Genomic DNA, 27410 nt, shown 5'->3' with positions numbered 1-27410 from the left:
TATAATTAATTTGTCCCATGATAATGAACTGTTAAGTAATTCCATTAGTCTAGGGTAAATACAGGCCTTGAACTTAAATTTTACAACTTCTTGAAGTTGCTTTTTCCTAGAAGAAATGTTTTTTTTAATATAAATACGATTTAAAATTAAAAGCCTGGTCTCTCTGTTTTCCTGAAATTGCTCTTTGAGCAAAAATGACTGGCTATTACCAAACTGTTCTGAAATGATGAAACTCCTGGTGATCTCCAGTGAAACAGAATTGTGTTGTAGCCAAGCATTTTTGAACAAAACATCCTCAATTTCTTCCAGTCACCTTGAACTCAAACCTGCCTTACAGACTTCAAAGAGCAATTTAAGGAAATCAGAGGGAGCGGGGTTTTCATGTTACGGAAAAGCTCCAAGAGATCAGATGTGGATTTATTTATGTTATGTACTGAAACCTAACCAACTATATTTGCCCAAGTACCAGGTAGGATGGTTTTTAATTTGAGTGATAATGCAGGTACTGGCACACAAGAGAAAGCTTGTAGAGATTATGCTGGCTGAACAGTGGAACTGACCTGCTGTGTAGTGACAATTCAACAGCACATGTAAGAGGGTTATTTATTGTCAAGCATAAAATTAATCCTGTTTGTTTTCCCTCATGTTCCAGCCTAAACTCCCAATGTCACACAGTTTGCTTTGCACTGTGACTCCTGTGCTTCATTATTTTTTCCTAATTTCTTTGAGGCGCTAAGCTCTTTCAGTGCTAGGAGAATTGCTTAGCCATGCCCTCATGTTAAATATATAATCTTGCCTGCTTGAAATCAGATGTTTTTTACTGCTTTGCTGGACTGGGCCCACACTACTGTAGTCCTGACAGGATTTGAACTTCAATGCTGGCAAGACACTGAAGACCTTTCGCTTTGTGGTTTAGGGTTTTTTTCACACTTGCACAAAATTTTTTTACCGAGCTGGAAATACCATTTAATCTCTTCATGTAAAGTGTGAATAATTATCTCAGTGAAAGGTTTTTGAGTAAAACCACATCTTTTTAGTACAGATTACTAAGGTATTGGTTCTAGATACAGACTTAGATATTTCTCTTTGCTTTCTTGACATGATATTGGACATTAAATGGATGCATTATATTTCTTCAAACAGACTGGAATATACATTTGCTTAAATAAAGAAATTCTAGCACTTTGCAATCATTGTACAAATAACAAAGCAAAGAGCAAAATTTTGTCTTTTAGATGACTGCTATCTAAATACTACTAATAATTAAAAGTTAAAAGAAAAGAAAACCCAACGAAAACAAAAACAAACAAACAACAACAACAAAAAAGGAAAAGTCTTGGAAGAATTAGTACTATAGTTGAGAAAGTGTTTCTATTTTGAAAAGATTTCCATGCTCATAAATAGGCCCGAATCTTCCTTAATGATACAACTATATGTAGAGCTGAATATCTGCTCAGCAATTCACATCTGCATGTTATGCAGCTAAATGTTTGCACTTTCATGTGAGATGCATCTATTTCACTGCTTTGATCTGTTTTGGGGGCTGAAAGGCAAAGAGGACAATTAAGTCTTTTCCAAGTTCAAATTTTTCTACCTGTGTAGTAGACAGAAATTTAAGACTATAATTGCCATCCTCTTTTAGGATTTTTTTTCTGATGGAGAGATCTACTAATCTTAGAGCTGTGTACCTAGTCCATTAGGTTACTGCTGTCAAAGTACAATACATTTTATTGTAAATAAAGAAGTGGTACACCATGTGCTACAGCTATCCTTAGACTTCTTAGCCAAGTTTTTGGAGATTGACTTTAACAGCTCTCAGTACAAGCCCAGAGAAATGTCCAAATGTGGATTCATTAAAGGGCTCCTTAACCAGATCAAAGAACTGATAATAATTTGGCCTGTTACAAGTTTAAATCAGAGTAATTAACAGACACATCAATCCACAGGAAAAAGAAACCAACTAAAAGCACTAAAGATGTCTCTTGCAATAGAGAGAGAAATGAACTGGGTGTTGAAATTAAAATTTCATATACTCTCTATTCAAAAATTAGAAGTTTTTGTAGGAAAAAAAAGTATTTTTTTAAACCCAAAGTGAGGAATTAATTCAGTATTGCAATTTTAACATTTAAACATTTGAAACCACTATAAATTATTTAGCTGACATAAAGACCTAATTAATAATATAAAGTTGCCTTGGTTCCATAGGTTTAGTTTGTACTTATAGTGTACTATTTTGTCATCCTCAAACTTGCATACAAACCTGCATAGTAAGTGCAACTTTATGTTTCTTTCATTGTTAAAGTTTTGACCTTTTTTTTTAAGTGAAATGTTCCCTTTATGTGGTTTTTGGTTGGTTGGCTTTTTAATTTGGAGTACGTAACTTCTGCTTCTGTGGTATCATTCCTTGTTCTTTCTATATCCAGGATAACAGTACACAGTAGGTGAATGGTGTGTTACTTATATCAGCTAAGACAACTTTTTATTTCTGTTTCTTGCTGTGGCTGAGTATAGAGCCCTGGCAAGGGCACTCATCCAAGGGCTGCTGATGAGTTAATCAAGCCGTAATATCATCAAGGAAGGGAAGAAGGCTTCAAGTCCATTGCAGGTTTAGTTTGTGTTGATCAGAAGGGGTAAAACTAATTTCAGTTGCAGTATGACTCCATCTTATTGGCACTCAGGGGAATGAGGATATGCAGGCAAAGTGATTTCAGCTATGCATGATCAGCTAAAGTGATGTGAATGTTTTTAGGCAAGCACAGTAAGATTACCTCTTGGTGTCAGTGGTCATGCCCTGAAATAACTTTTAAGAAATGTCCATACTATGAAAAATAAAGGCCTTCCTCCCAGAAAAATTCTGCACAAGTACATGCACACATATTTGGTAGTTGCAGTAAAAAAGGTTCAGGACAGACCTGGAGAGCCTGTAGTTATATTCCCTTCTCAGCATTTATTCTTGTTTGGTGGTGGATCTGCTGATGTGTATGCACATGCATGGCACACTGTTGTGCTCTTGCCTCTTTGTGATCTAATGGAATGATGAAACATCAGTGTACGGAAAACTCTTCAGATTAATCCTTCACCCAGTAATTTTGTGGTTTGGTTTGCAGCAGAGAAGCTACCCTTTGTTTTGTACAAGCTGCATATATGCTGCTGTGGCAAGCAATGCTAAACTGGAAGAGGTTACTGGGGAAAAGCTCTCATATTTGAAGCATCCTGAGTTAATGGTGGTGGCAAAAGCAGAAGTGCCATGATAGGTTCAATGTCCTTGTCTTTCTCCTTCCTTCTGGTCCTTTCAGATTCAGAAACTATGTGAAGGTCAAGGTCTCACTTCAAACAAAAAGTTTTCTTTATAAGCAAGACTTCTTCTGGTTAACTTTGAGTGTTAACATTTTTACCTGACCAGAGCAGATGCAAACAACTCAGTGTGCTGTGACTAAACTGTTTCTTTTCTCAGGGAGCTTCTTAGCCCAGTTTTGCCTGTTTATGCTGACTCTGTTCATGTCCCACCGGAGAGATGTTGTGTTTAAATTCACTTGTGATTGACCTTACTCCAACATTGCTATAGAAAAGGGCCAAGATATTTTTTTTCTCCTTTTTATAACTCCTGGCTCCCTTTCTGTACTGAAGTAATTAGCCTGAACTGACCTCTAGCCAAATGTTTCTGTGGTCAAGTTTCAGCTGGCTTGAGGACAGTCAGCTGCTGTAATTTTTTTTTTTTTTCCCGATTTTAACTCTGCTCATTCTTACAAGCTACTGGAGTTGGGTAAGACATAGTATATTATTCTTTAGGATAGTGTATATTACAGACAGTTGAAGGGTTATTTGTTGTTTGGGTTTTTTTTTTTTTTCTTTCTGTTGAATACGAGGCACTTTATTAGTGCCATTCATAGGCACATAGGGTAGATACGTCTGGATTGTAAAAGGTCAGTTTTGTCCTAATGCCTACAGAGAAGCTGTCTTTTGATAGGTTAACACTGAAGCCTCTGAATAAAACTGTTACTATGGACAGCAAGCTCACAAGAGTGTCTTAGAGAAAGGGCAGTGGGTCATTATGGAACAGATATTTGAGAACTTTCTGCAAGGCAAGTAGTTGTCTGATGGTGATGCAGGTGGCACTTCAGAGGACCCTTCTCTCAGAATTTTTATTCTGTACCACCAAAAGTGGTGTCATAATGGGGCAGCTCCTGAATTCCACCAGATTTTCTGCCATGAGTCTGGAGCCACGGCAGTATAGCTCTCACTTAATCTCAAACACTGCTAGAAGTGGCCGTCATGACTGCAGCCCAGCCGAGCTTTGGTGTTTGTGCTGGATGCAGAGGTCACGTCCCTGGTGCTTCACATCCCATGCAGAGCTCCATTTGCCAGGTGAGGCCTTGAGTACAAGCCCTGTCCCAAAGGCTCTGGGTTGCAGCTCCAAGGAGATAGCACAGCTTGGCCCTTACCGGGGTTCTTGCACAAAGGGGTAGATCATGATGCATCCATATTTTCAGATGGGAACAGTTACTGTTTTGAGCTCAGTCCTGTCCATATTGGGTATGTTCAGAGTATACCAGTTGGGTATTTTTCACAGACACAACTTGTCTGAATGGATAGCTCAGTGGGATATCCCATGTGGTTTTAGGCAGAGCCAAGACAGTGTTTTGTCTTGCTGAGATTCTGGCATTTGTAAGAGTCCGCTGAAGAGGCATGATTTGTTTCTACACTGCCTTTTACTAGCAAAAGGGCTAGGGATGAAGCAGCAACTTTGTTAATCTCTGAGGTTTAGGAATGCAAATTAATTCTGTGCCCTGTTTCAGATAGCTAGTTGTTTCGGTCAAGATCTATGTCTGAACAGAGAGTTTCCCAGTAATTGTAGAATAGCTCTTAAACAAGTAATAGCTGCAGCTGGAGGGTGGCTGTTCCCTCCCCTCCATGCTGACTCCTCATTCCCATGCCGGTGCTGCCCTGGCTCTGCTCCTGGGCTGTGTTTTTGGGTAGTCATGATAAAACCAGTCTGCAAACAGGTTCACTACAAGAGATGTTTATGGACTCATTTTAACTGGAACAATCTCCTGATGGAGTTCACTGTGTTGCAGGTATGTAAACAAGTCTGCCACTGCAGGAGGGAACATCAGTACTGGAAGAGGATTGTTTTCCTCTGCAATAACAAGACCTTACTGAAGTGCAGTGTGTTTGTTGACCTCTGTTATGTGTTTCCAGGCTCCTGGGTTAGTGCTTCAGCTGTGAAACCACTCTTCTTGGAAGGAAGCTGAGATGGCTGCCAGTCAGGTGTGCAGGGATGGAAGGGATAGTCATGCTGTGACAGCTGCATGTGGGAACCAACGCTGGTCCCACCAGAGCTGTTCGGTGTGGTTATGAAAAATGAAACAGTGTGCTCTGAATGATGGATTCTGATCGCATTTGTTCTCACAGGAGGACTCCTGTGAGGGTTTGGCCTTCTCTTGTGGCTGTTACTAGGCAGGAAGGAGTAGAAAGGCTTGGAAAATAGTGGTTGGAAGATTAGCAGAGACTGGTGGATGTGGGAGAACAGGAAAGTGTGAATAGGAAGGCAGCATGGGATGCCTGGGTGCTGGGAAAGGAGAGTTGTAAATAGAGTGACATTGTGCTCAGACCTGTGAAAGAGAAAATAAAACTTCAGGGAGAAAGTGGAAGAGCTGAGGGGGAGAATAGACTGATGGGGTACAAGTCGTGTAAGAGGAGAGGATTTGACAAACACAGAGGCACATTTTTGTACTAGATTTATTAACAACAGATAAATAAGAATCCTTTAAATATGAGTACAGATGAAGCAAGGGGACCAATTGAGCTACCTTAAAATGTAGCTGATCTTGGATGAATCTTGTACTGTGGCAGTGTAGCTCCTCTTCTGTGAATTAGGAGGATCGTTGGTCTGTGATTTGTGTTATTAGCTTTGTCTCAGGTCTGTGCATTCCAACAGCTGCAGTTGTCACTTCTCCTGGTCCTGCTCCCCAAGTGGTCTCACTCCCACGCTGCCCCAAATCCTCACTAAAGCACCTCTCTTCCTTTCCTCCCTCCCTCCCTTCCTCCCTTCCTTTCTTCCTTTCTTCCACTCTCCTTCCACACCCCTCTTTAGAGTGACCCATGTCCGCTTGGCAAGAGAAAATTCCTGCTGGTGCCTGGCCAGTCCAGAGTTCCTACAGCTCTTCTCTTCATGTAGCAGTCCCATGCCCACTCAGGCTGGCCCAAGCTTGTCTGGGTGGTGCTGCTGGACGTCCTTGTCCTGATGTGTGTGCTGTGGGGAGCGTTTCCTGTCTTGCTTTTGCAGGTCTGGTTTAGATTCTGCTAGTCGAGAGCAGTTTGAGTAAATGCCACTTATACTGAGCCTGAAATCTGAGAATTATTGAGGGGTTTAAGGAGGATGTGAGAAAATACCTTCTGATTTTCAAGTTATGAACTAAACAGCATGGATGAGAAATCTGGAGTTGGTAATAGTTTTGGGTTCTTGATTCATTCTCTTCTCTTGGTGTAAGAAAATTGAGGGAATTACCTTTTAAATTCAGCATTACTATAGCTTTACATTCTCTCCATTCTTGTGTTTTGTGGTCTTTAACCTTATACCAACTTTGATAACTGTACTAAGAAACTGACTAGTTTTTGACACCCAGGTTTGATAGCATGAATTGTTACTTGATAACACCTACTTAGAGATTGTTACTTATTAGCTGGCTTGGTTGTTTGTACACTTGTGATTTAATCTCCTATTAGGTAAAGAAAGAAGATCTCTAAATGATCACAGTCTGGTGTAGAAACAAGGTCTGTCATACCAATTTATGGTCAGATGTGGAAGTAGAGCTGTTCTCTCTCTGCCGCTTATCTGAGCGAGGTGTCAGTGTATTGTGCTAGTTTGGTGTCACAGAACAAAAAAATGCTGCCTGATTTGTTTCAACATCCATGCTTATTTAGCTTTTGTGATGTAGCTTTAGTTTTGAAAGTCTCTGGTAATCTCTATGGCTGTAAATGGTGAGGGCATAATCTATGGTGTGGATGCTTTCCCCATACTTTCTATGGACACCTCACAGGGTTTTTGGGAGCAAGGTACCATTTTGTGCAGAAGTATGCAAGTCCAGCATGGAGCAGCTGCTGCCCTTCACCATTGTTACCAGATGCTGGTGATAATGGCAGGAGCAAAGTAGTGCCTCAAAACAAGATTGTGTGATGAGGTTGTACAATATGTGTGTGTGTGTGTGTGTATGGCACAAGTGCATTGAGAAACACGAGGAGTGCGCTTTCTTGGGGAAATTGTAAAGGCTTGCTGGTTTGTGCTGGGATAAGTGCTTGCATTCTGGGAGGTTTTAAAGTCATTTGCAGGTGCAGTCTATCAATTGACAATAGTTTATTTTTCCTCCCTCTGTATTTAATGGACTAGAGATGCATAAGCTCTTCTCTTGTAAATACAGTATTTACTATCTGTTCTAGACTGCAAGATGATGTATTACTTTATGAGGCAATAAACAATAAACTAATTGTACTTCTTGTTTAAATCCAATCAAAGAATCAATAAAACTAGATAATAGCTTAAATGTTGTGTCATATTGGTAATATTTGCTTGTAAAGAAACTCTCTTACTCTCTTTTGTTATTACAGAGTTAGAAGTATGGATCTTCGGCATCTGCTGTTTACTTTGGCACTGATCTGTGCAAATGACTCACTTTCTGCAAGTGATGGTAAGTTTTATGATGCCTTTCCATGCCTTTGTGTGTGTAGCTATATATATGTAGCTTTATATAAACAGTATTTTTATATTGAATATTTCATGACTGTGCAACTTTCTTGACTGCAGTAACCCAGGTACCTAATGTGACAAATGCATCCGTTAATCTTTTTGTAAATATAGTGGATGAGGCTGGGACATGTTGCAGAATGAAGGTGAATTTCATAGACAGTTTTTGATGTGTAAGCAAGATGTATCAACGTTGGTGTAACACATCTGGATTTTATTTGCATGGATGTTGAAGTTATGAAAGAATTGTATGGGGTTAATTTTTTTAATGTGAACGAGTGGTTTTTCCTAAACAAGTCTTCTAGTATATTCATATTTTAAGTTGAATATATTCATATCTTAAGTATAGGACTTTTTGGACATACAGAGTAAGCCTTTAAAGACTATCTGCTTTGAATCTCAGGCCAATATGAACAAGTTTCATAAGAAATAAACTTCGTAATTCTTGGGTGGAGATTATGGGATTTCAAAAGAACGTCTAACCTCAACCAGCCAGCTGGGACTGGACTTTAATTCATTTAACAAAACCCATGAACACCAGTGGGACTTGCACGTTGTATCAGACTGATCTGCTTATGCTTGCTGTGATCTAATTATGTAAAGAAGTGCAGCTCAACCTGGTCGGCGCGGCGCTGTTCTGGTCCTCAGAACAGGCAGCAGTAACAGTTTTCCATAACTAATTTTATGTAGTCGTGTCACTGCTTCTCCCAAAGCTACAGAGCAGCTGCAGCCCTGTAAACAGGTGCCTCTCCTGACTTCCTAATCAAAATCTGTGTTAGCAGAGCAAGTCAGAAAGGGCAGTTTGTCAAGAAATGGAGTTAAAAGTGGGATGAAAACACCTTCCACAGCAAACTCTAGATAAAGTGATACAATCTTCAATGAAAATTTCTGACATCTCTCAATTTTTTTTTCTTTAGGTCTATACTTTAGTTTTACTGAGTGCAAATTAAATATCTATAGACTTGCAAGCCATGTTTCCTCAGCCTTTCTCATGATAGTTTTAGAATATGGTAGTAAACCAAAAGGCTCTGACGTAGTCGCCTGTAGTCTCAACTGGCTTACATTTTAAAGGTATAACTATAGCTCTTTGTCCTGATATGTTTCTGTATTTTCTTGGAGTTGCATGCTTTGAATTTCTAGGTATCTTGTATAGGAGAGGCATATGGGATGTTACTTTGATGTTAATGGAGACATTAAGCTGAAATAAGAAATAATTAAAACCCAGGTGATCAGTTCTCAGACAATTTTTCTATAAAATTCTTCATTCTGCTTATTAACAAACAGGTTTGGATAGAAAAACCACAAGTTTCTGTGTTTATTTACTTCAATGTGTATGTCTCACATGCTTGTCCTCTCTGTTATCAGAAAGAGAATCTGTAAGACTGCTAGTTAAGGCTTTTTCTTTAACATTTACCAAATATATGTACCAGCTTCTATTCATGGCCACCACAGAATGGTCAGTAGAACAAAAATAATGTGTCCTGACTTGATCATTTCCCCCGCCATGTCTGCATTTTGCACTAGACTCATTCAACAGTCAAGAATAATCCTCAGGGCAATCTACTGGACCAACTTATATCTCTCTTTAGTTTTAAGAGCACATGAGGATTATATGATCCTTGGCAGATGAGCTGTGGTCCAGATGTCCTAACTGCAGTAAAAATCTGTGTTAAAATAAAACCTGACCACAGCATCAACTTTGTGTGACTTTGTCAATGCTGATGAAATATTAACTTCCATGAGATTACCTTCAGAGCAAAAAAAACCCCCTAAAAATATTTTGTTGGTTTCTGTGCTTAAATACAAGACACAGTACTAAATATTTACATCCTGATTTGTCATACTATTGAAGATTGTGTGTGTGAAGGAAATCACTTTGTTTAGTGGTTGCTAATGATTGAATTGCTTCTAATTCTTTGGCACATTCATTCTGAGTTGGGTACATGCTCAGTTGAGAATGTAAGAGAAGGAAGTATGAATTGAACAGTGGTATTTGAGATAACAGCATGGAAGAGCATTGATTTGCTGTTCTTTTGTGATCTAGGACAGAGTATTAGACAAGGTCTCTTTATTACATGTTTGGGGGTTTTTTCCTACTATGTGAATGTGCTATATCTGAAAAAGTTCTCATGAGGATCCAGCCCCACTCAGGTCATGAATCCTGACAATCTTACTGTGCTCTGCCCAGCAAAGACTTGCTGACACCCTTGTATAAACTTAATTAAATGTGCACTATACTTGTACCATATCTGATATGTTACCTGGGACAGGATCTATGGTATCGTGGTTCCCTAAAAATTTCACTTCAGTAGTTCTATTTCTTCTGGCAGTAGAAGAAATAAAAATTACATATGTTTGGTAGTCTTGTACCAATGCGCAGTACTGAATGAGTGTAATACGGACTTGTACATGGGATGCTTTTATGTCTTGAAAATAAACAAAGCTTAAGTTCAGCCTTACAGGAGAGTGCTTGGAGCTGGCTTTGTGCCATGGGATCAGACCCACCCTAGACAGACTGAAATCCTATACAAGTTTCCTTCTGGCAGGATCAAGGGTATGCGGCCAGCAGTTGGCCAGGCAACTGCACAACATTTGAGACCAGATATTGGACATTTATGCACCTATTTGCTGTCTCCAGGCTGGTATGCAGCTCTGCTTGAGGCTTTCTATTGATTTAGCTTGTGTTTCATGCTCTCCTCTTGCAAAGAAGCTGGCTTCCAGTTCCCTAAACTGAGACTGCAGCTAGCATGAAGTGAGAGGGGCACCCACTGTCTCTGAGAGGGTGATGCTTGAAGTGACCAAGGGTGTCCACTGCCACTGGTCTTTCACTGTAATTCAGGGCTGAGCAGGTCTGGGACTTGCAGCCTTTCCCCAGGGCTGCTGACCCATGTGCTGTCTGTGCCCTTGAGCTGCCTGATGTACAATGACAAGGGCAGAACAGAGGCAGCGGTAGAAATAAAGTAAAGGCCACAATCGCAGGAAGGTAATTTCTAAAGATGCATAATTACCATAGGTAAATGGGTTTTGTGCCTTCAGGATTGGAAAGCACTAGGCCCATTTCGGCTGACAAAAATGTCTTCATCAGCTGTGAAAATGTCAGCCGAATTAGGCTTCTAGGTTGCTTTGAAGATGGGGAATTGTGTGATTTTGACATTTTAGTTTAATTTAGTTAATTAGGTACATAAACAAGAAAGAGTACTGCCTTGTAAGCAGATGTTCATCTGTACAGTATCAATTATAGTTCAGAAAAAAAAAGCTTATATTTGTGTACAGATACAGTCTGTATTTGAGATTTTACATTAGTGTTCAAAACCATATCCAGAATTCACCATGATATTTTGGTTTACTGTACCTGCTGACATCAGAAGCAGTTGAGGGGAACTGCTCCAGACATAGACTGAAATATGTTTAGCAAGCAAAATGAAAGCTGTGATATTGTTTGCTTGTTCCTTCTCTACAACTGATGAGTGTGAGTCAAATAAGGACATAGAGAAAATACTGAAAATTAGTCCCAGTTAATAAAACAGTACATAAGCTTAAGCAGCTCAAGAAAGTTTGTTTTCTTTCAAGAAAATTAATTTCTTCCCAGTGAAAAAACTGGGTAATGTCTTTTACCATATTTTTATGCTAGAACAAAGTTAATTTCAGACTATTGCAGTTACATTAATTTATCCTCTGAAACAAGTTTAGAAAGGCATTCATATTTAATGATAGCACAAAAAAAATTTTTTTGAGTGAACTGGTTTTGACAATTTTAAGAGCAACAAGCCTTAAATTATTGTTCATTTTATCTACTTGGATTTGAAAAATGTATTTATATTTTTTCATTACAACTTTTAAAATTATTTTATGAACATGCTATGCTCAAATATTCTATTTGCATAACTTTTATTTTAGAAACAGACTTAGTTATTTTCCTTTCTGAAGCAAATCCAGTCCAATTTTTATTTCCATCAGGATGTCCTTTTGTTTTACTGTCATTGTACTTTGATGCTTTGTGTGCATTACATATTGATAATAACCATCTATCTCTATGTATGTACTGGATATCAGTGCTCCAGTTGCAGAACTGGAGATTGAATCCATAGCCCATGCATAGGACTTCTGTGTCAATAAAGACATGCCTGAGTGGCCAAGAGTTCTGTGCAGGGCTCCCAGTGAAAACAGAGGACCTGCGGGACATCTGCATCTTCCTGGGATGATCAGAAGCTTAGAGAGCTCTATTAAAAACCATAAGGCTGGGTATCTGATACATAATTACCATATCTTTTCAGGCAATTGAATCGACTCTATTGGCTACCCTTTGTTCTGGGGCCTGTTTTGATTAACTCAGCACTGACTCCTGGGAGCTTGGACACTTAAGGATAAGATTCATCACAGGGATATCCTCTAGTTATGTAAAAAGTCTGCATAAAACTTGTAGATAGCACGGCTGTGCCTTTTAAGCAGAAGCTGGAAGACAGGCAGAGTATCCTGGGCAGTCAGATTTAGCTACAGGTGTTTAGGCAACTGGATTTTGCCCTATGTGGCATAAAGGGAGCTAAATTTAGGTGTCTTTATTTTGAACTGAGCCACATCTTGAACCTGCCTTGTTTCAATGTGCATAATTCTGCTTGCTTTCTTCTGGGTAGTGTCATAGCTGCTCAGCCACGTGTTGTAGGTTTTCTGCTACTGCCAAGGTGAGGGATCTTCTCACTGGACAAGAAAGCTCTCGAGGTGTTGCTGTCACCATGAAGTTTAGCAGCAGAACACATGTTGTCTAAAGACTTTTGTGACACATGAAGGAATTATTGGTATAAGCAGAAAGGTGCCTTTGAATGGCAGCATATTCTCTTCTAGGACAGGAAAATTCATCCATCAGTTCATGTAGTCATTTTCTGAATGGCCTGAGCCATTCAGAAAAATGATCTTGTCTGTCAACATGTTTTGTTATTTTGGTGAACTCAAATCTTATAGATGCAGTCAGTTACAAACCATTTCTCAAGTATTTGGGTTTTTTAAATAACGTCTTTCATAGCCATGAAGACTAGACATATTTGCATATATTACAATCCTAATCTTGTTAGGAAGGGACAAGAGGACAAAACCTTCCTTAGCTTAAGCTGCAAACATTATTGCCTTCTCTTGGCAAATAGTAGTGCCATAGGTAGTCATTCATTCATTTATTCATTCATTCAGAGTGGTCATTTTCTCTTCTTAATTCTTTTCGTTTGGTTTGTCTTTGCAATGGCCTTCCTCTGTTTTGCCTGTTTTCTCAGTTAAATGCAGCTGATATGGACCACAAGTCCAAGCAGAGGTGGCAGTAAAATCTGAGAAGCTGAAAACCCTGATCATTGTGGTGCATCCTGGATGTGGATGCAACCCTGGATGGGGACAGAACTGTTGAGAAGGCAGGTTTAAATCTTCCACCTGAAAACAAAGCCTTTAGAATAGTTGCCCTATTTGCCTATTTTAAGTGTTTCTGAGCAAGAAATGTGTTCCATTATGTAGAAGAAATTGCTACAGACACATTCCAAGAGCCAGAATCAGAAACCTTGGCAGTGAGAAGCATAAGTTATACCACTGTGATCTGGCTAAGCCATTTCAGCTAAAGAGAAGATTCATTCTGGCAGAGAGAAAAACAGTATTTCCATCATCACTTTCCATTGGGATTAAGGATGGCTTTGATGACTAGCAGAAAAATCTGAGGGAAGGCCAAGGAAGTGCACTTCTGAGTTACTTTTACCCCTCTTGCTTCCTACCCAGTAGTATATATTTCAGGTAAACCCATTTGTCTGGGCCTGTGTGAGAGTATCTTATGGAGAAGAAAGTATTTCACTTTGCCTGTCTGTCTTTAAGAGAAAACAATTTGGGATTTCTAAATGTGGAAAACACATGCTGAAAATTAATTGCAGACAGGGCTATATTTTATAAGAAAACTCAGAAAATAAAAAACATATTAAGGTATTTGAAGCATGAAATTTTGCCCCTGAAGTCTGTGTTTAGGCTTGTATCTGAGTAAATCCAGTGGTTTAAATGCTGATCTGGGATGCAGAAGAATTGTCTCCTTTGTCCTGTCCCTCAAACCACATCTGCGACTCCAGCATTTACTGAAGATTTTCAGGCCTTGGGAAATCTTCACCCGCAAGCCTGACAAAAACACTACACAGACAATCAGCTTCAGTCAGACACCCTGTAAAATAACGTACATGCCAAAGTTTTCCCATCCTGTTATCTCTGTCATCCTTAATATTTCTGCTGTTGTGTGTATTTCCTTCATTGCTCTTTTGTTGCTGTCCTATTTTCTTCTCTGTTAAACACAGACTTGCCAATTTGCTGTCCTCTGATTGCTGTGTTTTGAGGCAACTTACAAGAATTAGTAGCTCACCAGTGGTTAGTGCCGGGTGTAGTCAGAGAGGAGAGGTCAGTCTTTTCTCCCTCCCAGTGGCAAAGCTTGTGATCCCAGCAGGTCTTTTCTCTCCTGAGCAGACTTACAGACTGCAGCATAGCCACCAACACACACGCTGGTCCTCCTGTGAACCAGAACTTCTCCTCATCTACCAGGACAGAGCTGCACCCAGAACCACTGACTGATGGTGGCCACTTGTGGCTTGCTTTCAGAGGAGTGAGGCCAGTTTGAAACATGAACTTTTGCCCACACTTATGCAGTGAAGCCTTGTGTATTTATGGAGGAAGATCAGATGAATGAAATCATGCAAAAAACCTTGCACAGCAGTTTGTTACCACTGTGTAAGGAGCTAACAAGTGAGAAAATTCCTAGTTACAATCTTTAATTCCACTTTGTATTTTAAATGTAATTGTGTATTTAATGTGAATTAGAGAAACAGTATGTACTGAACTAGCCTAATCAATACAGTGCATAAACTAAGTCTGCACCAGGGGAAGGAAAAGTAGTCCTAGCAAATAAACACTAGTCTGTATTATAAAAGCGGACTACATGAGTTATAATGAATCGTTCCATGCAGTAAGGTACACACAGAGCAAATTCTTTCAATACTATCCATCTCTAACAGGAAAAAGCACCTCCAGTTCATAGTATACCTTCATAGTATTTAATGAAATGGTCATGAAAAGGGGTGACTTTTCCATTAATTTAAACAATGATGTAGTTATTGTGCAGTAGCTTGCACTGCCTGATTTAAAACATGAGAGACTTTTACAACCAGGAGACTGTGACAGTGGGGATTGTACTGGAAACTGAGAAAAAGTGTAACTGGAATTTGGAGAGCTGTAACTGAGCACACCTAGTTTCTATCAGTATAAATGAGGGAGCATTGTGTGCACCTCAGCAATATTTTGGCGCAACTGGGTGTTCTCCTCAATGGTTCCAAGGGATCAGACCTGAACAAGAAACATTCCAGAGCAGGAGTTCACAAGATGCCGTTCTTGAGTCACATGGAGTGACTCTGAAAGCTTTGCACTGGCCACAACCTGCAGCAGAACCAGATGATGCTCAGGGTTGCAGCAGAACTTCAAGCACAATTGAGTAATTTTGGAACGGGAGCCACCCTCTGAAGTGGTGCCTAATTCCAGCCTGGAGGAATTTTTGGTCACTTGGGCTCCAGAGACTCCCCTGTTTCCAATCTTGGCAACTGCCCCAGTCTTCCTTGTTACATTCTGGCACACTAACTGGTTCCCAGGTGATTATTGACTTCTGAGGATGAAAAAGGGAATGAGATACCATTGGGCAGCTTGGCTGTGGTATGACCCTCCAAACAATTTTCTGGCAAGGTTCCCCTTGGAGAATAAAAGTTCCTGGCATAATCTGTTTCCCTTCTGTACTACTGGAGAGGTGCCCGGATGAACTACAGAAGAGTGATGCAGTAGGTGAGAGGCAGAGCTGCAAACTCTGAGTAGGACTCTCTAGCTTCTGAATCTAGAACAAGTCCTGCTACTTAACAAGACAGAGGTTTCTCTACTTTGCTTGTAATTATTGCCTTTTGTAGAAGCATAATCTAGTAATAACAGCAATGGACAGTTTTCTTCAGAACATCTAACAGATTGTCACTCTGCTAGGGATTTTGAATTCTTCCTGTGTAAAGCAGTGAAGATTTTCTTTTTTAGAAGTACAGGGGTTTGGGGTTTTTTTACAGATAATTAAATGTCTCCTAATAAGTCATTTGGTGCAAAGGGGTGTCAAAAAGCCACAATGTATGCTGATAAAGATGGTGGACTGTCTAAAAAGCCATACATAATTCCAGTTCAGTCCTGTGTTTCATTCTTATTAAGTTGGTCAGGGAGACAGATAGTTGTTCACTCCATGCCATGTGGATTTTGTGAGAACTCTTGACACAGCACTGTAAGAAAAGGTTCCTTAAAAAAACACCATGGATAAAATGGAAGTACTTGTATGGCTTAAAGAATTAATCGAAAGGGGGGGGAAAAAAAGGAACAAATGAGCTCCCACGTGCAAGGGTATTTCCTGTCTAGAGATTGTGCAGGGAGGAATTAAATCGAGATCTGTTCTGCTGGGAGGGCTGTGTGGCAGGATGGGATGGAATGCAGTGCAGTCCTACAAGGCGCCAAGGGAATGATGGGCAAGGAGCGGGTGGGGGCTGCTGAGCCCCGCAGCTGAGTGCACAAACACTCTGCACGGCACTGCTGGAACGGTGGAGTGGGGGCTGCCCAGGGAAACACCACAGATTCACCCAGACCAAGAAGGGTGTCTTCTGTGTGCTATCCCAAACTGCACCCTGAGCGTATTCAGAGAAACATGCTGAAAGAAAATATGTTTAATTTGTATTTGGTCTGGGATTTTGTTTATTTATTACTCCCCTAGAAATGTGTAGGTAGCCAAGAGGCTTTAGGGCTGACACAGAAGCTTCAGAAACAAATTTGAAAACTGACTTGGATCAAGAATTTACCCTTGAATCTCTATCTGCTAGAACTCTCCTCTGTTTTTCGCTTTGTAAAGACAAAATAACGAGACCAATTATATGTCTGGCAGGCAGACACCATGTGCATCATGTTGCTTTTAAAATACACTTTGTGTTTGCTACCTATGCCTACTGTGTAACAGGAGAAACATGGTAATTTGTTTACTATATTTTTATATGTATGTTATATACTATATATACTATATGATTACTATTTATTTACTATAAATAGTAAATCTTAAAAAAAAAAATAGTACAAGTAAAATAATGTCATTATGCCCTTTGAATTTGAGTCTTGTCTCCTCATAGCTGAAACTGAACAAATGGTAATGTGAATTTATTTTAACAGGAAAAAAGCAAGTGTTAAGGAAACAAATGTAGGTAATAACGATAAATGTTAACGTGGTCTCTTTATTATTTGCTGGTAGTGAACAAGTAGTTAATAGTCAATGTAATTACTTCAGTAAAAATGCTGATGTCAGCTGTAGTTACTGTTGTATAGGTTTTAATTCAAACCATCTGTTTTAATCCTTGTATATATCCTGGGTTGATCTTTGCTTGCAGTGAAGTGTTTTTCTGGAAGTTAAAAGTAATTATTAAAGGAATGGAAATTCTGAGTGGTTCATGGTTTGGCAAGGAAAAGAAATGCCTTTTCAAGATCTTGGTGTCTGCTTTAGAGAGCTCCTGCACCAGAAATGCTTGAAGGTGGAATGTAACACAGAGTATTTTCTGTCATAGCCTATGTAATATTTGGGGTTCATCCCAGTGAGGTGTCTGAAAGTGTAAGCCTGATTAATCTCCACTACTTAATTAAGCCTATTTATTTCACAGGGCAAAGGAAATATGAGTGGTTTATTAAAAGGGAGGTATAAAACAGTGGAGAAAAATGTCAGAAATGCTGGTGTGTTTACATAAACAAGGTAATTTACTTTCTAGTGAACTTCTTCATTCTTCAGTGTATTCTTCAGTGGATTTGTAGAGGATGTTTGGTCTTGCTAACTTGTTGAGTTAGTTTTGACTATACTAGTACTGTCTAAAATTTCCCTGTTACCCAAGGATATCTCCACCTGTCTCAGCCTTCATGCTGTGAAAATCTGTTAAGCCACTTTGCAGTAAAAAGAGAAGCATCTAGCGCAGCTCCACAAGTAGTGAAACAGATGTGAGATCAATAATTTATTATCTTTCCTTTCTGATTGCATAGCTATTGCACAATAGGAAGCTTTAGAAGTTTATCAGAAAAACCCAAGGTATCTCCTTATACTCTTGTCACATGCCTTTCAACACACCTAGGGACCTTCAGAACTCAATTAAAGTCCTGGCTGGATCATGCCATACTTTACAGATGTAGAGGGCAAGACTTTGCTCTTGAAAGGATGCACTGGGAGCTCTTCAGGCTATCCAGCTGTCACAGCTGACTCTGTTTAACCTCCCGTTCTTGGCCAAGACAGTTAAGTAGAGTTAAATCCTTCTCTACAAAAATACTTGTAATAATATTGCAAGAACTCTCTTGACAGAGACTTCATGTTAGGGCAAGTAAAAGAGACAAAGCTGTCAGAATGTCATGTGGTGGCCCAAAACATGCAGCTGATACTGTATACTTTTCCAAGTCTGTGAGCATTGTTCATAGTTTAAAGTAGATTTTTCTCTGGTTTGTCCTTTTTTTCCTCTCTGAATCAAGAAACATTTGTTTTTTTACCAGGAGGAACATGCGTTACGGAATCTGGCACGTTTGCATGTGGTACAAGCTTGTGAATGTTTTGTTGAGATAAGTGAGTGACAGCTTCCAGTTGGTGTTCTGCAGGAGGTGAGGGTTTCTTTCCAGAAGTCCTGACCATCTCAAAATAACTATATTCTCCTTGCAGAGCTCCCAGTCTGACATGTTATCTTATCCCCCCAGTACAGCAGTGCTGATAGTCTACAACACCAGTTTTTCTAACTAATTGTCTCAGCTTTCGCAGTTTTAGTTACAGGAAGGACTGAAAGGATTACATCTATCAGAGTTAGCATTTGGTCTGCGTTTTCCAGCATTATAACAGAAGACTTGATTGTAAATTGTTGTTAAATGCTGTTTTTCAGTTATAAGAGCATGTTACCACTGGAATTCAATGTATTTTTTGTTCCAATTTTTTAAGCCAAAAAAGGCACTTTTTTTCTTAAGAGAATAAGGCTTTGTTTTCTTCTGTTTTAGAGAAGTGTCAACAGTTAAGGCCTTGCTATTTAATTTCATTATAGCCCCTGGAAATTTCTCAAGAAACATGAGTTATGACCGTGTCAGTGCTTTTCAATTCATGGGTTTCACATCTCAGCAACTTGCAAAGATGTGTGAAATACAATTAACAGTTCCAGTAGTCCCAAGATACCTATATATAAGCAGTGGCTTTCTAGAAACAGCATTGTTTTTCCCAAGGTCATAGCCTCCCCTAAAGGAAACAGAGTATTAGTCTTAGTACGTGGCTCTTAACCCTGTTTAAGAACACAAGTTGTAAATTAAAATAGTATATGGCTTACACTGGTGGGAATCCTTGATCTAAAGAGAAGTGGCCCCTGTGTGTTCTGATTGCTGTGGGAATCACATCATGTTTCATTTGTAGTTTATGAAAAGCTGTTGTAGTCTTCTAACAAACTAGTTTTAGAAAAGTCCTGAATCCATCACATTGATACTGAAGGTAAAGCTGCCATGACTTGTATATGTGGGGAAGTCTTACAACATTTCCTGGTTGTTAATGCACTGTAGCATTTAAATGCAGCATGTTAGAAAGACATGATTTTTTTGCAAAATTGCATTAAAATGGATCTTCCTTCCTTTTAATCAGGGCAAGTCTTAGGTATAAAATAAGGAATGAAAGTTGTTCCATATTTGAGATGGCTACAGGGTACATATGTCCCTACGAGGCTCAGGCTGTCCTGAATTCTCATTTATTTCAGTGCTAAGGTGTAAGTGAGATGGGGGGGTTAGTTGGGTTTTTTTTTTAATTATTCATGTGGATGGTTCTCACCTGATTGGTGTGAAATTACATTGTTTGTTTCTTTCTTTCTTTCTTGGAGGGAAGCATTTACATAAATGGTCACTGACAGACATACCTGTCGCTGGTCTCAGCAGAAAGGCAAAGAGGTGGCAATAATCTGAGCTCTCCAGATAAGGCTGAGGCATGTTGGCAGAAATGGGTGAGCTTCCAAAGCCATTTACTTGTCCTAAAGAGGGCAAAATCCGTGTGACTCCAGTTCTGTAATAGTGACACTGATCTGAAAGAAGCTTTCAGCATCTGGCTGTGCCATAGAAATTCCTCTATATCCTTGGAAAATTGATTAATATCTGTGCCCTGGCTTCCTAGCTGAAAAGTGAGAAGGCACTTTAAGGATAAACCTCTTAATCTTTTTGAGTTTATCAGATATTATGGTGAATGAAATTGCTGAGGATGTGCAATATACTCTGTCAACAGTATTGCATTTATTGTGCAGAACAAAATGATAGAAAATTGTATCTCCTTTTCCAGTGCTCATGAAGCTTGCAGGCTGCCTCCTCCGCCAAGGCAGGGAAGGGTGGCTGTGTGCTTGTCAGGAGGTAAGGGACACCACCCGCAAGCAGAGAAAGCACTGAAGTGTCCTCCAGTGCGTATTTGTTTTCTGTGTAAATCTGCATACTCTGCAGAAACTATGCTTTTCTTCCAACAGGAAAGGACTTGTGCTAATGTGGGCCCATAACTAATTGTTGCCATGGGAAACTCCGAAATGGCCACCCACACTTTTACATCTGAATGGAGCTTGTGTTCAATATACTGTTCCATCTGTGTGTCAGCATACACACATTAGTGCGTATATATGTTTCTTCTTCTGGTGTAGCATGGTCAAGTTGAATTATGAAAGGTTGCCTTTCAAGTTAAAGATTCTGCAAGCACCTGGAGCACTGTGTCTTGTGAGGCTGCTCCAGTGCTGACATGCCCAGAGTACCCTGTGGTGTGCCTTCAGTTCTTTGATGGGCTCAGAGCTGACAGAAAGGTGCAGCCAGTCCTAGGAAATTTTCACTTTTTCTTTAATTGTTGCCATTGTGACTCTGCAGCCCTTCTCCCCACAGAATAAAATGTGATGTAAATATAAAAATGCAAATGCTGGAGCTTTTCAAAGAAGAAAGTATTGTGTTTTCAATTATAAACCCATTTTCCCCTTTTCTTGTACTCAGGCTGTATTGTCCTGTGTGAAGTTTTCTAAAATAGTTGCACTGTGAGATGTGCATTTGATTTGGAGAATTCCAGCTCAGATGACTGAGGTTTGGAGAAGCTGGAAATGACCTAGCCGTCCTTGGTGGTGGGTAGTGACCGGGGTGTCTGGTGGACAGGAGAAGGCCAATGTCATTGGCACATAGTTTCTGGTAACCAACAAGCGCTTGTGGAAAGTACTTGGAGAAGTAGGTGCTAATCAATTCTAGATATATTTGTTGGTAGGTTAAATTTGACTTATTTTTAAGCTGCTTAGTTTTTGAAAGCTTTTTTAGGTCTGCTACTGAAGCCAAGCTACTTGCTAGCAAGCAGCAATCTAGAGTCTCTAGGGTCAAGAAACAAGGACTTCTCTCACTGTACCATTGTCATTTCAAAGCAGATCTGTGTGAAGCACATGCAAACATATTGATGAAATGTTGTGGAAAAGGCTACATTGTCGCTGGCTGAGCTACACATTTGCTTTGGACTGTGAATTTGGCACTGTTCAGTGAGACGAAAGAAACACCAGCAGTAGAGTGCAGTGCTTGGCTCCCTCCCTGCCTTCAAAACAGTCTAACCTGCCAATTTCTTCTGCATACCCAAATACTGACTGGATTAATATAAATGTTAATTATAGCATCATTTGGGACAGCAAGCTAGCACTTGTTCCTGTCTAGCACTCTCGTCTTGTGTGTGAGCACCTTTAGCCACCAGCAGATCCTTTCCTAAGTAAAGGATATGCCATAGCCATCACAGCAGGATGAGCCTTAATGATCCCCGAACTCTGTGACTTTGTATAATTTATTAGGTTGTTCCCCTGCATTCCTCCTTTTTGAAATTTTTGTTTGAAAGGTTTTTTAAGTCTGAAGTAATAGAGACTTCACATACTATTAATTTTATTTTATTGTAATGATTTTATTTTTTATGATGATTTTGATTTATTATACTTCAGATGACTACAGGCAACTAGAGATGCTTAGTGGGATTTTGAGATGGGATTTACAACTAATTTTCACACTCTTGCAATGCTTGCATTTCCTTAAATGAAAATTTTGCTTTAAACTGGGAGAGCTCACAAAAACCATAATCTTTTACCTATAGTGAACGTACATGCTGACAAAATAGACTTCCACTAGGACATTGAGGTACTGGAGTGAGTCCAGAGAAGGGCAGCAGAGCTGGTGAAGGGTCAGCTGGGGAGGACAAGTCCTGTGGGGAGCAGCTGGGGGAGCTGGGGGTCCTTAGAGAAGAGGAGACTCAGGGGAGACTTTATCACTCTCCACAACTGCCTGAAAGGTGGTCATAGCCAGGTGAGGTTAGTCTCTTCTCCCAGGCAACCCACAACAGGAAGAGAGGTCCTGGCCTCAAGCTGTACCAGGGGAAGTTTATGTTGGGCATTAGGAAGAATTTCTTCACAGAAAGGGTGATTAAACATTGGAGTGGGCTGACCAGGGATGTGGTGGCATCACCATCCCTGGAGGTGTTTAAGAAAAGGATGCAAGTGGCACTCAGTGCCATGGTCTGGTTGGCGAAGTGGTGTTCAGTCACAGATGGGACTTGATGATCTTAGAGGTCTTTTCCAACCTAATTGATTCTGTAATACTGAGAGTACCAAACTAAACACCTCTGCATGTAGGCCACCTAATGACCATTAACCCTTTTCCTCATCTTGAGTAACTTACTAATGAAGAAAAGACCTTACAAAAAGAATGTGAATTTAAAACAAATTTTATAAAAATTTAATGCTCTTAAAATATTTTAAGAATTACTTAAATTGAATTGCATAATTAGTTAAACTGTTCAAGCTACAAAAGATTTCGTGATCTTGGAAAGAAACGTTTTTAGTGAAATATCAATATTGAAGTTGTAAAAGAAGAAGGCCTTTGTTTTTCCACCCTCAAGGTAACTTATCTAACTGCTATCTGTATTTTTGATGAGTTACTATAATATTTTGTATGTGTTACTTGGGCCACTTAAAATATCTTTATAGATCTCCAAGTAGATAAATCTCTGCTTTCAATTCCTTGAAATACAATTACAGATGTTTGTCATATTATAGTTGTAGAACCATGAGCACAACAAGAGTTTCTAATTGACTTAATTTTTCTTTAATTTTGTAAAGTGCTTTACTGGCTAAGATGTATTCTTAGGTGTATGTGTTACTTTAAAGCATGAAATACACTATATAAGGATATATTCCAGATGTAATATTTAATCCTTTTGCCAAACTATCTACTGAAAAATTAAAAAAGTTTTGTCATGAAAGTATTTTTACTAGGTAAGAAAATGGTATTTAGTTGTGTTTTGAACAACATAATTCTGCTATTTTAAGTGTTTGCAAAACAGTTGCTTAGAGGGTATTTTTTTTGTTTGGTGTCGTTGTTGTTGTTGTTGTTGTGTGTTCTCATTTTCCTTTTCATCCATTACTGTGAACTTTAATCATATTGAGCTTAGCCCAAAGGTTTCCTGCGTTCCAGCTTTTAAGCTGCCTAACCTGTGTAAATACATTAGGGCTGTTCTAAACCATTAAAAACAAGGAGAGATGGATGTGTGCAAAGTTCAAATGTGTTCTGCTGGCTTTTATCATCAGTGTGAATCATAGAGCAATTTAGAAGCTTAAAATAGTTCGTTGTTCATAAAACACAGCAAAATACAGCAAATGAAATCTCTTTAGAGGAGACAGAAATACATATATAGCATTTCAGTTCAGTGTTGTGGGAGGTTTCTTACTGTAAGGGACTTTTTTTTCCCATTTGTATGTTTTCTTTTTTTTATTATTACTTTTGGTGTGTTTAAAGTGGTGTGTGTTGAAAGCTGTTGAAACTGAAATCCTTCTTTCATCCTCAGAGATGAAATAGTATGGAAAGTTTAAAATACACGCTTCCAGGACAGAGTTGGATCACAACTCTTGCCCAAGTCAGGATTCAGTCTTCCTGCTGAATTAGTGTCTCTCCTTTTTCTGATATTTTCTGAGACCGGTGGTTTAATTTAACATTTTATGCAGAATGAGTGAATAAAAATGCTCAGAAAACTTATAAAGCCCCAAAAATTACATTTTGTGGGCAAGATACAGAGCCTCCTGTCCGAAACGTCCTTGACATCGGGTAAGCACTACTGAGTGACAGCCAAAACATCACTGTGTCACCAGTGTGATTTTCATACTGAATCCAAAACACAGCACTGTACCAGCTGCCAGGAAGAAAGCTAGATCTATCCCAGCTCAGGCACAGTGTGCCAAACCAGCAAAGCTGAGTGGGGGACTACATCAGTTCAGGAAAGTGTATGAACTCTAATAAGTTCATTGCAATTGATTGGAATTCTTTTTTAATTTTGAATTTAAAAAACAGTAGGTACTTGTAAGAGCAACCATTAACAGGAGGGACACCATTCACATCTGTGTTGGGAAAAGTTAATCCCTCAGAGGTAAAGGGAAGGCAGTACTTGCATTGACAGGCAGGCTAGATAGCAGAGAGCAGTAGTCAGTGAGATGACGTGACATTTGTGCCGGACCTGTTCTTTTCTATGTACTCATAAACAACTCAGCGAAGGAGGCAATTGCTGAAGTTCGCAAAACAAGATTGTTGATGCCCCACAAAGGACCAGCTAAAGAGCTGCAGAAAGTCCTTAAAAGGCAAATGCCTGGGTAATAAATCATTAGCAAACAATGCTCGGTGCAGATAAATGTTGAATGATGCTTGTAGGCAAAATACAACCCTAAAATGTCACATAAATTCATGCACTCCAAATGTTGTGACTCAGAGATGGGATTTTGCTGTTGTGACAGGCGGTCCCTATTAAGATCACCTCACTGTTTGTCACAGCTCCGTTCCTCCCCACACCAAAGACATGCAGCAGAGCTGGAAAAGTGCAGAGAAGGCCAAAAAGGATGATCAAAGCTCTGGAAGAGATTCCTTGAAGGTCTTCCTTCAGCTTCAGTTTTCCCAAGCTGTTACTCCTCAGATGCTCCTACAATTGATGTCCTGAGATGAAGAACCAAGAGCCTCAACAACAAAGGTGTCTCTCACTTGTGCTCACAGAGACCAGCTGGGTTGCTGTGTGCAGACACTCCCTGATGGCAGCACACAGGTTGCATCGAGCTGTACACTGGAGAGGAGAAGCCCGCTGGCATGGCTAATTTTACACTCTATCTCAGTGTGTGCAAAATTGTGAAAGTAATTCTGGTTGGGTTTAGTCCCTCTTATACTAATTTTTGCATCTGACACAAGCTTTCTGGAGGAGCAATCAACTATCAATTATGGTTGATTGAGACAAATACTACATAGCCAGTTTTTAAAAGAAAACCTTAAAAGAGTAAGGGTTTCAGAAGTCTTACTTTTCCATGGTTGTTTTGTTTGTCTGCCAGCCTTAAGCTAGAGTTTAAAAACATTGTGCCCTGATAAAAATTCAGTTATTGAGCAGGAGTAATAGAAATGTAGTAGAGAATGACGGCAGCTCCTGTTTTGTTATGTTCTCCATTCTGGTATTTGTACTATTTCCACAAAAAATACTGGAAATCGTCTAGTCTGTAGTCAGCTTGAGGGAGTCTTTGGCTCCTCTTCTGCTCTTGGTATGAAATGAGTACCATTCCAGTTAGAGTAAAAAAACAACAAAACAAAAACAAACACAGGAAAAAAAAAAAAAGAGAAAAAAAAATTCAGTACATTTTAGAACAAGGATGGGCAGCACTCAGTGTTTCGTCTCATAGTTCTTTCTGCAGCCAGGTTTTTCCAGCTGAGGAGGCTTTATCCGTCCTCAAGAACTGCAGCCCCATCCAAGAACACATGCTCTTGGCAGCGAGCTGGTCCCATCTGATGTAGCAAGAGAACTGAAAATAGCTTTCCTAAGGGAGAGACTTCAGGCATGGATATCTAATGTTGTTAGGTTTTAGGATATTTACTTTGTGTGATTAGAGAATTAGAGATTAAGGGTGTGGGGTTGTGCTGGTTTGTTGGTTGGTTTGTTTTTTTTTTTTTCTTTCTCCTCAAAAATAAGCAGCTGAACAGTTTACCCATAAAGACAAAATGGAACATAGTGAATTGTATCAAACCTGCTGCTGTATATAAAATCCAAATTTTCACCCTGTGGTTTTAAATTATGTGGAAAAATTCAGTCGTTGACATCAATGTTCAGATTTTTTATTTTGTACTGTTTTGTAAGTGTAGTTGGCTTATTTTCCATTTTTTTCATTTATATTAAGAGTAAAGAAGTACGGCTAACAATAATGTTGGATATATAGATCAATAAAACCTTAGCAGTTTTGTTGAGAAAAAAAAATATAAGAAGCATCGTGGAATTTGGATCACCATTTTTTTCTAACAGGACTATGTGTTTTCAAGTAATTGTTAGCAGTGCCTGTTAATTTAAGGCAATCTCACCAGCCACTGCTGTGGGAGGATTATGGCCTGGTCACCCATTCAAGGTGAGACACAATGTCATTTAAAAACAAATCCCTAGACTGTGCTAGTACTACAACTTGATTCAAACTAAGTGGAATACTTTAGTAGTAGTAGTAGTAGTAGTAGTTATACAGTGTGTTGTGATAAATGCTTAGAAAGCTCTGGGTGTCTTTGTATGCAGTGCAGACATGGTAACAGCACCATATATAGAGATAAAAATGACTGCAGTATATGATTCTTAGAGAGGGCCTTACATTTCAGAATATCAAAATAGTTAACAGAGATTTAATACAGATTTACAACATGTTTCATGAGTATTATTTTTATTTAACTGCTGAGGGAAACAGCAGCATAAAGAAACAGTGATTTTACAGAACTGTGATGACTGAGAATGTGCAGACTGGGCAGAGAAACAACTAAAATCCTAATGGAGAGGCAGGTTTTGCATTTTACTGATATTTGTATATTTCTATTATATTAGTAATAAAAGTGATGTTTTTAAAGTATGTGCTATAGTGGTAGATTATAATTTGGTGATATAGAGAGCATCTGTTTCTGTCTTTTAGTTACTGGAAGGGAAGTTCAATAGATTCTTGCGTACACAAGTCAAATGTGGTGTTTTGGGAATGGGTGGAAGAAATTTTTTTTGTGTGTTTCTTTTAATTTTGTGTTCTACTTAACTTCAGATGCTATTCCCCTTGCTGAAAGCATATAGAGAGATTTTGTTTGTAATGCTGGTAACACTCTATATTTTATTAGCTTTCAGCCTCCTGGGGTCAAAAATTCTTATAAAGTATTGACAGCTTCAATTATTTACCAAATGTAATTTATGAGAATACTTTAACTTTTCCGAATCACTTTGTTGGACTGCAGCCTCAAAAATATGTGCAAAATACACAAAGAAAATAATGTATGGAATGTGCTATTTGGTAGTATTGAATTTATGAGAGTGCACTCTCTGCAGATGCTTACAGCAGGTTGTTTCTTGAAAGATTGTTCCATGCCACATAAGAGAGAAGAAAAACAGAAAAGGAGAAGAGGTGAATGGTGATGGCTGAGATTGAAAGCTAGCCACACAGTGGATCACTCTTATCAAGAGCAATTCTCTTTTAGTAATTGTAATGATAATTGTAATGATAATTACATCATTTGATATGTATTAAGTTGAAAGGTAGGACCAACATGGTGTGTATTCTGAAAGAAC

General features: G+C 39.2%; 1 protein-coding gene across 8 annotated transcripts in view; it reads left to right on the top strand.

Moving 5' to 3' along the window:
• The window catches only part of GHR (growth hormone receptor), a 118764-nt gene that overhangs the window by 46337 nt on the left and 45017 nt on the right, over positions 1–27410 (top strand). For all 8 annotated transcript variants that reach the window (XR_009208610.1, XM_040089778.2, XM_040089781.2 and 5 more), the window contains one exon: positions 7606–7685. Coding sequence is in view for 7 of the 8 variants with exons in the window: in XM_040089778.2 (XP_039945712.1) it covers positions 7616–7685 (70 nt within the window). In the remaining variant the exon portion in view is untranslated. The remainder of the gene's footprint in view (positions 1–7605; positions 7686–27410) is intronic.

This window comes from Hirundo rustica, chromosome Z, assembly GCF_015227805.2.
Source record: "Hirundo rustica isolate bHirRus1 chromosome Z, bHirRus1.pri.v3, whole genome shotgun sequence".
Classification (NCBI taxonomy): domain Eukaryota; kingdom Metazoa; phylum Chordata; class Aves; order Passeriformes; family Hirundinidae; genus Hirundo; species Hirundo rustica.
This window is presented reverse-complemented; position numbering and strand designations above follow the sequence as displayed.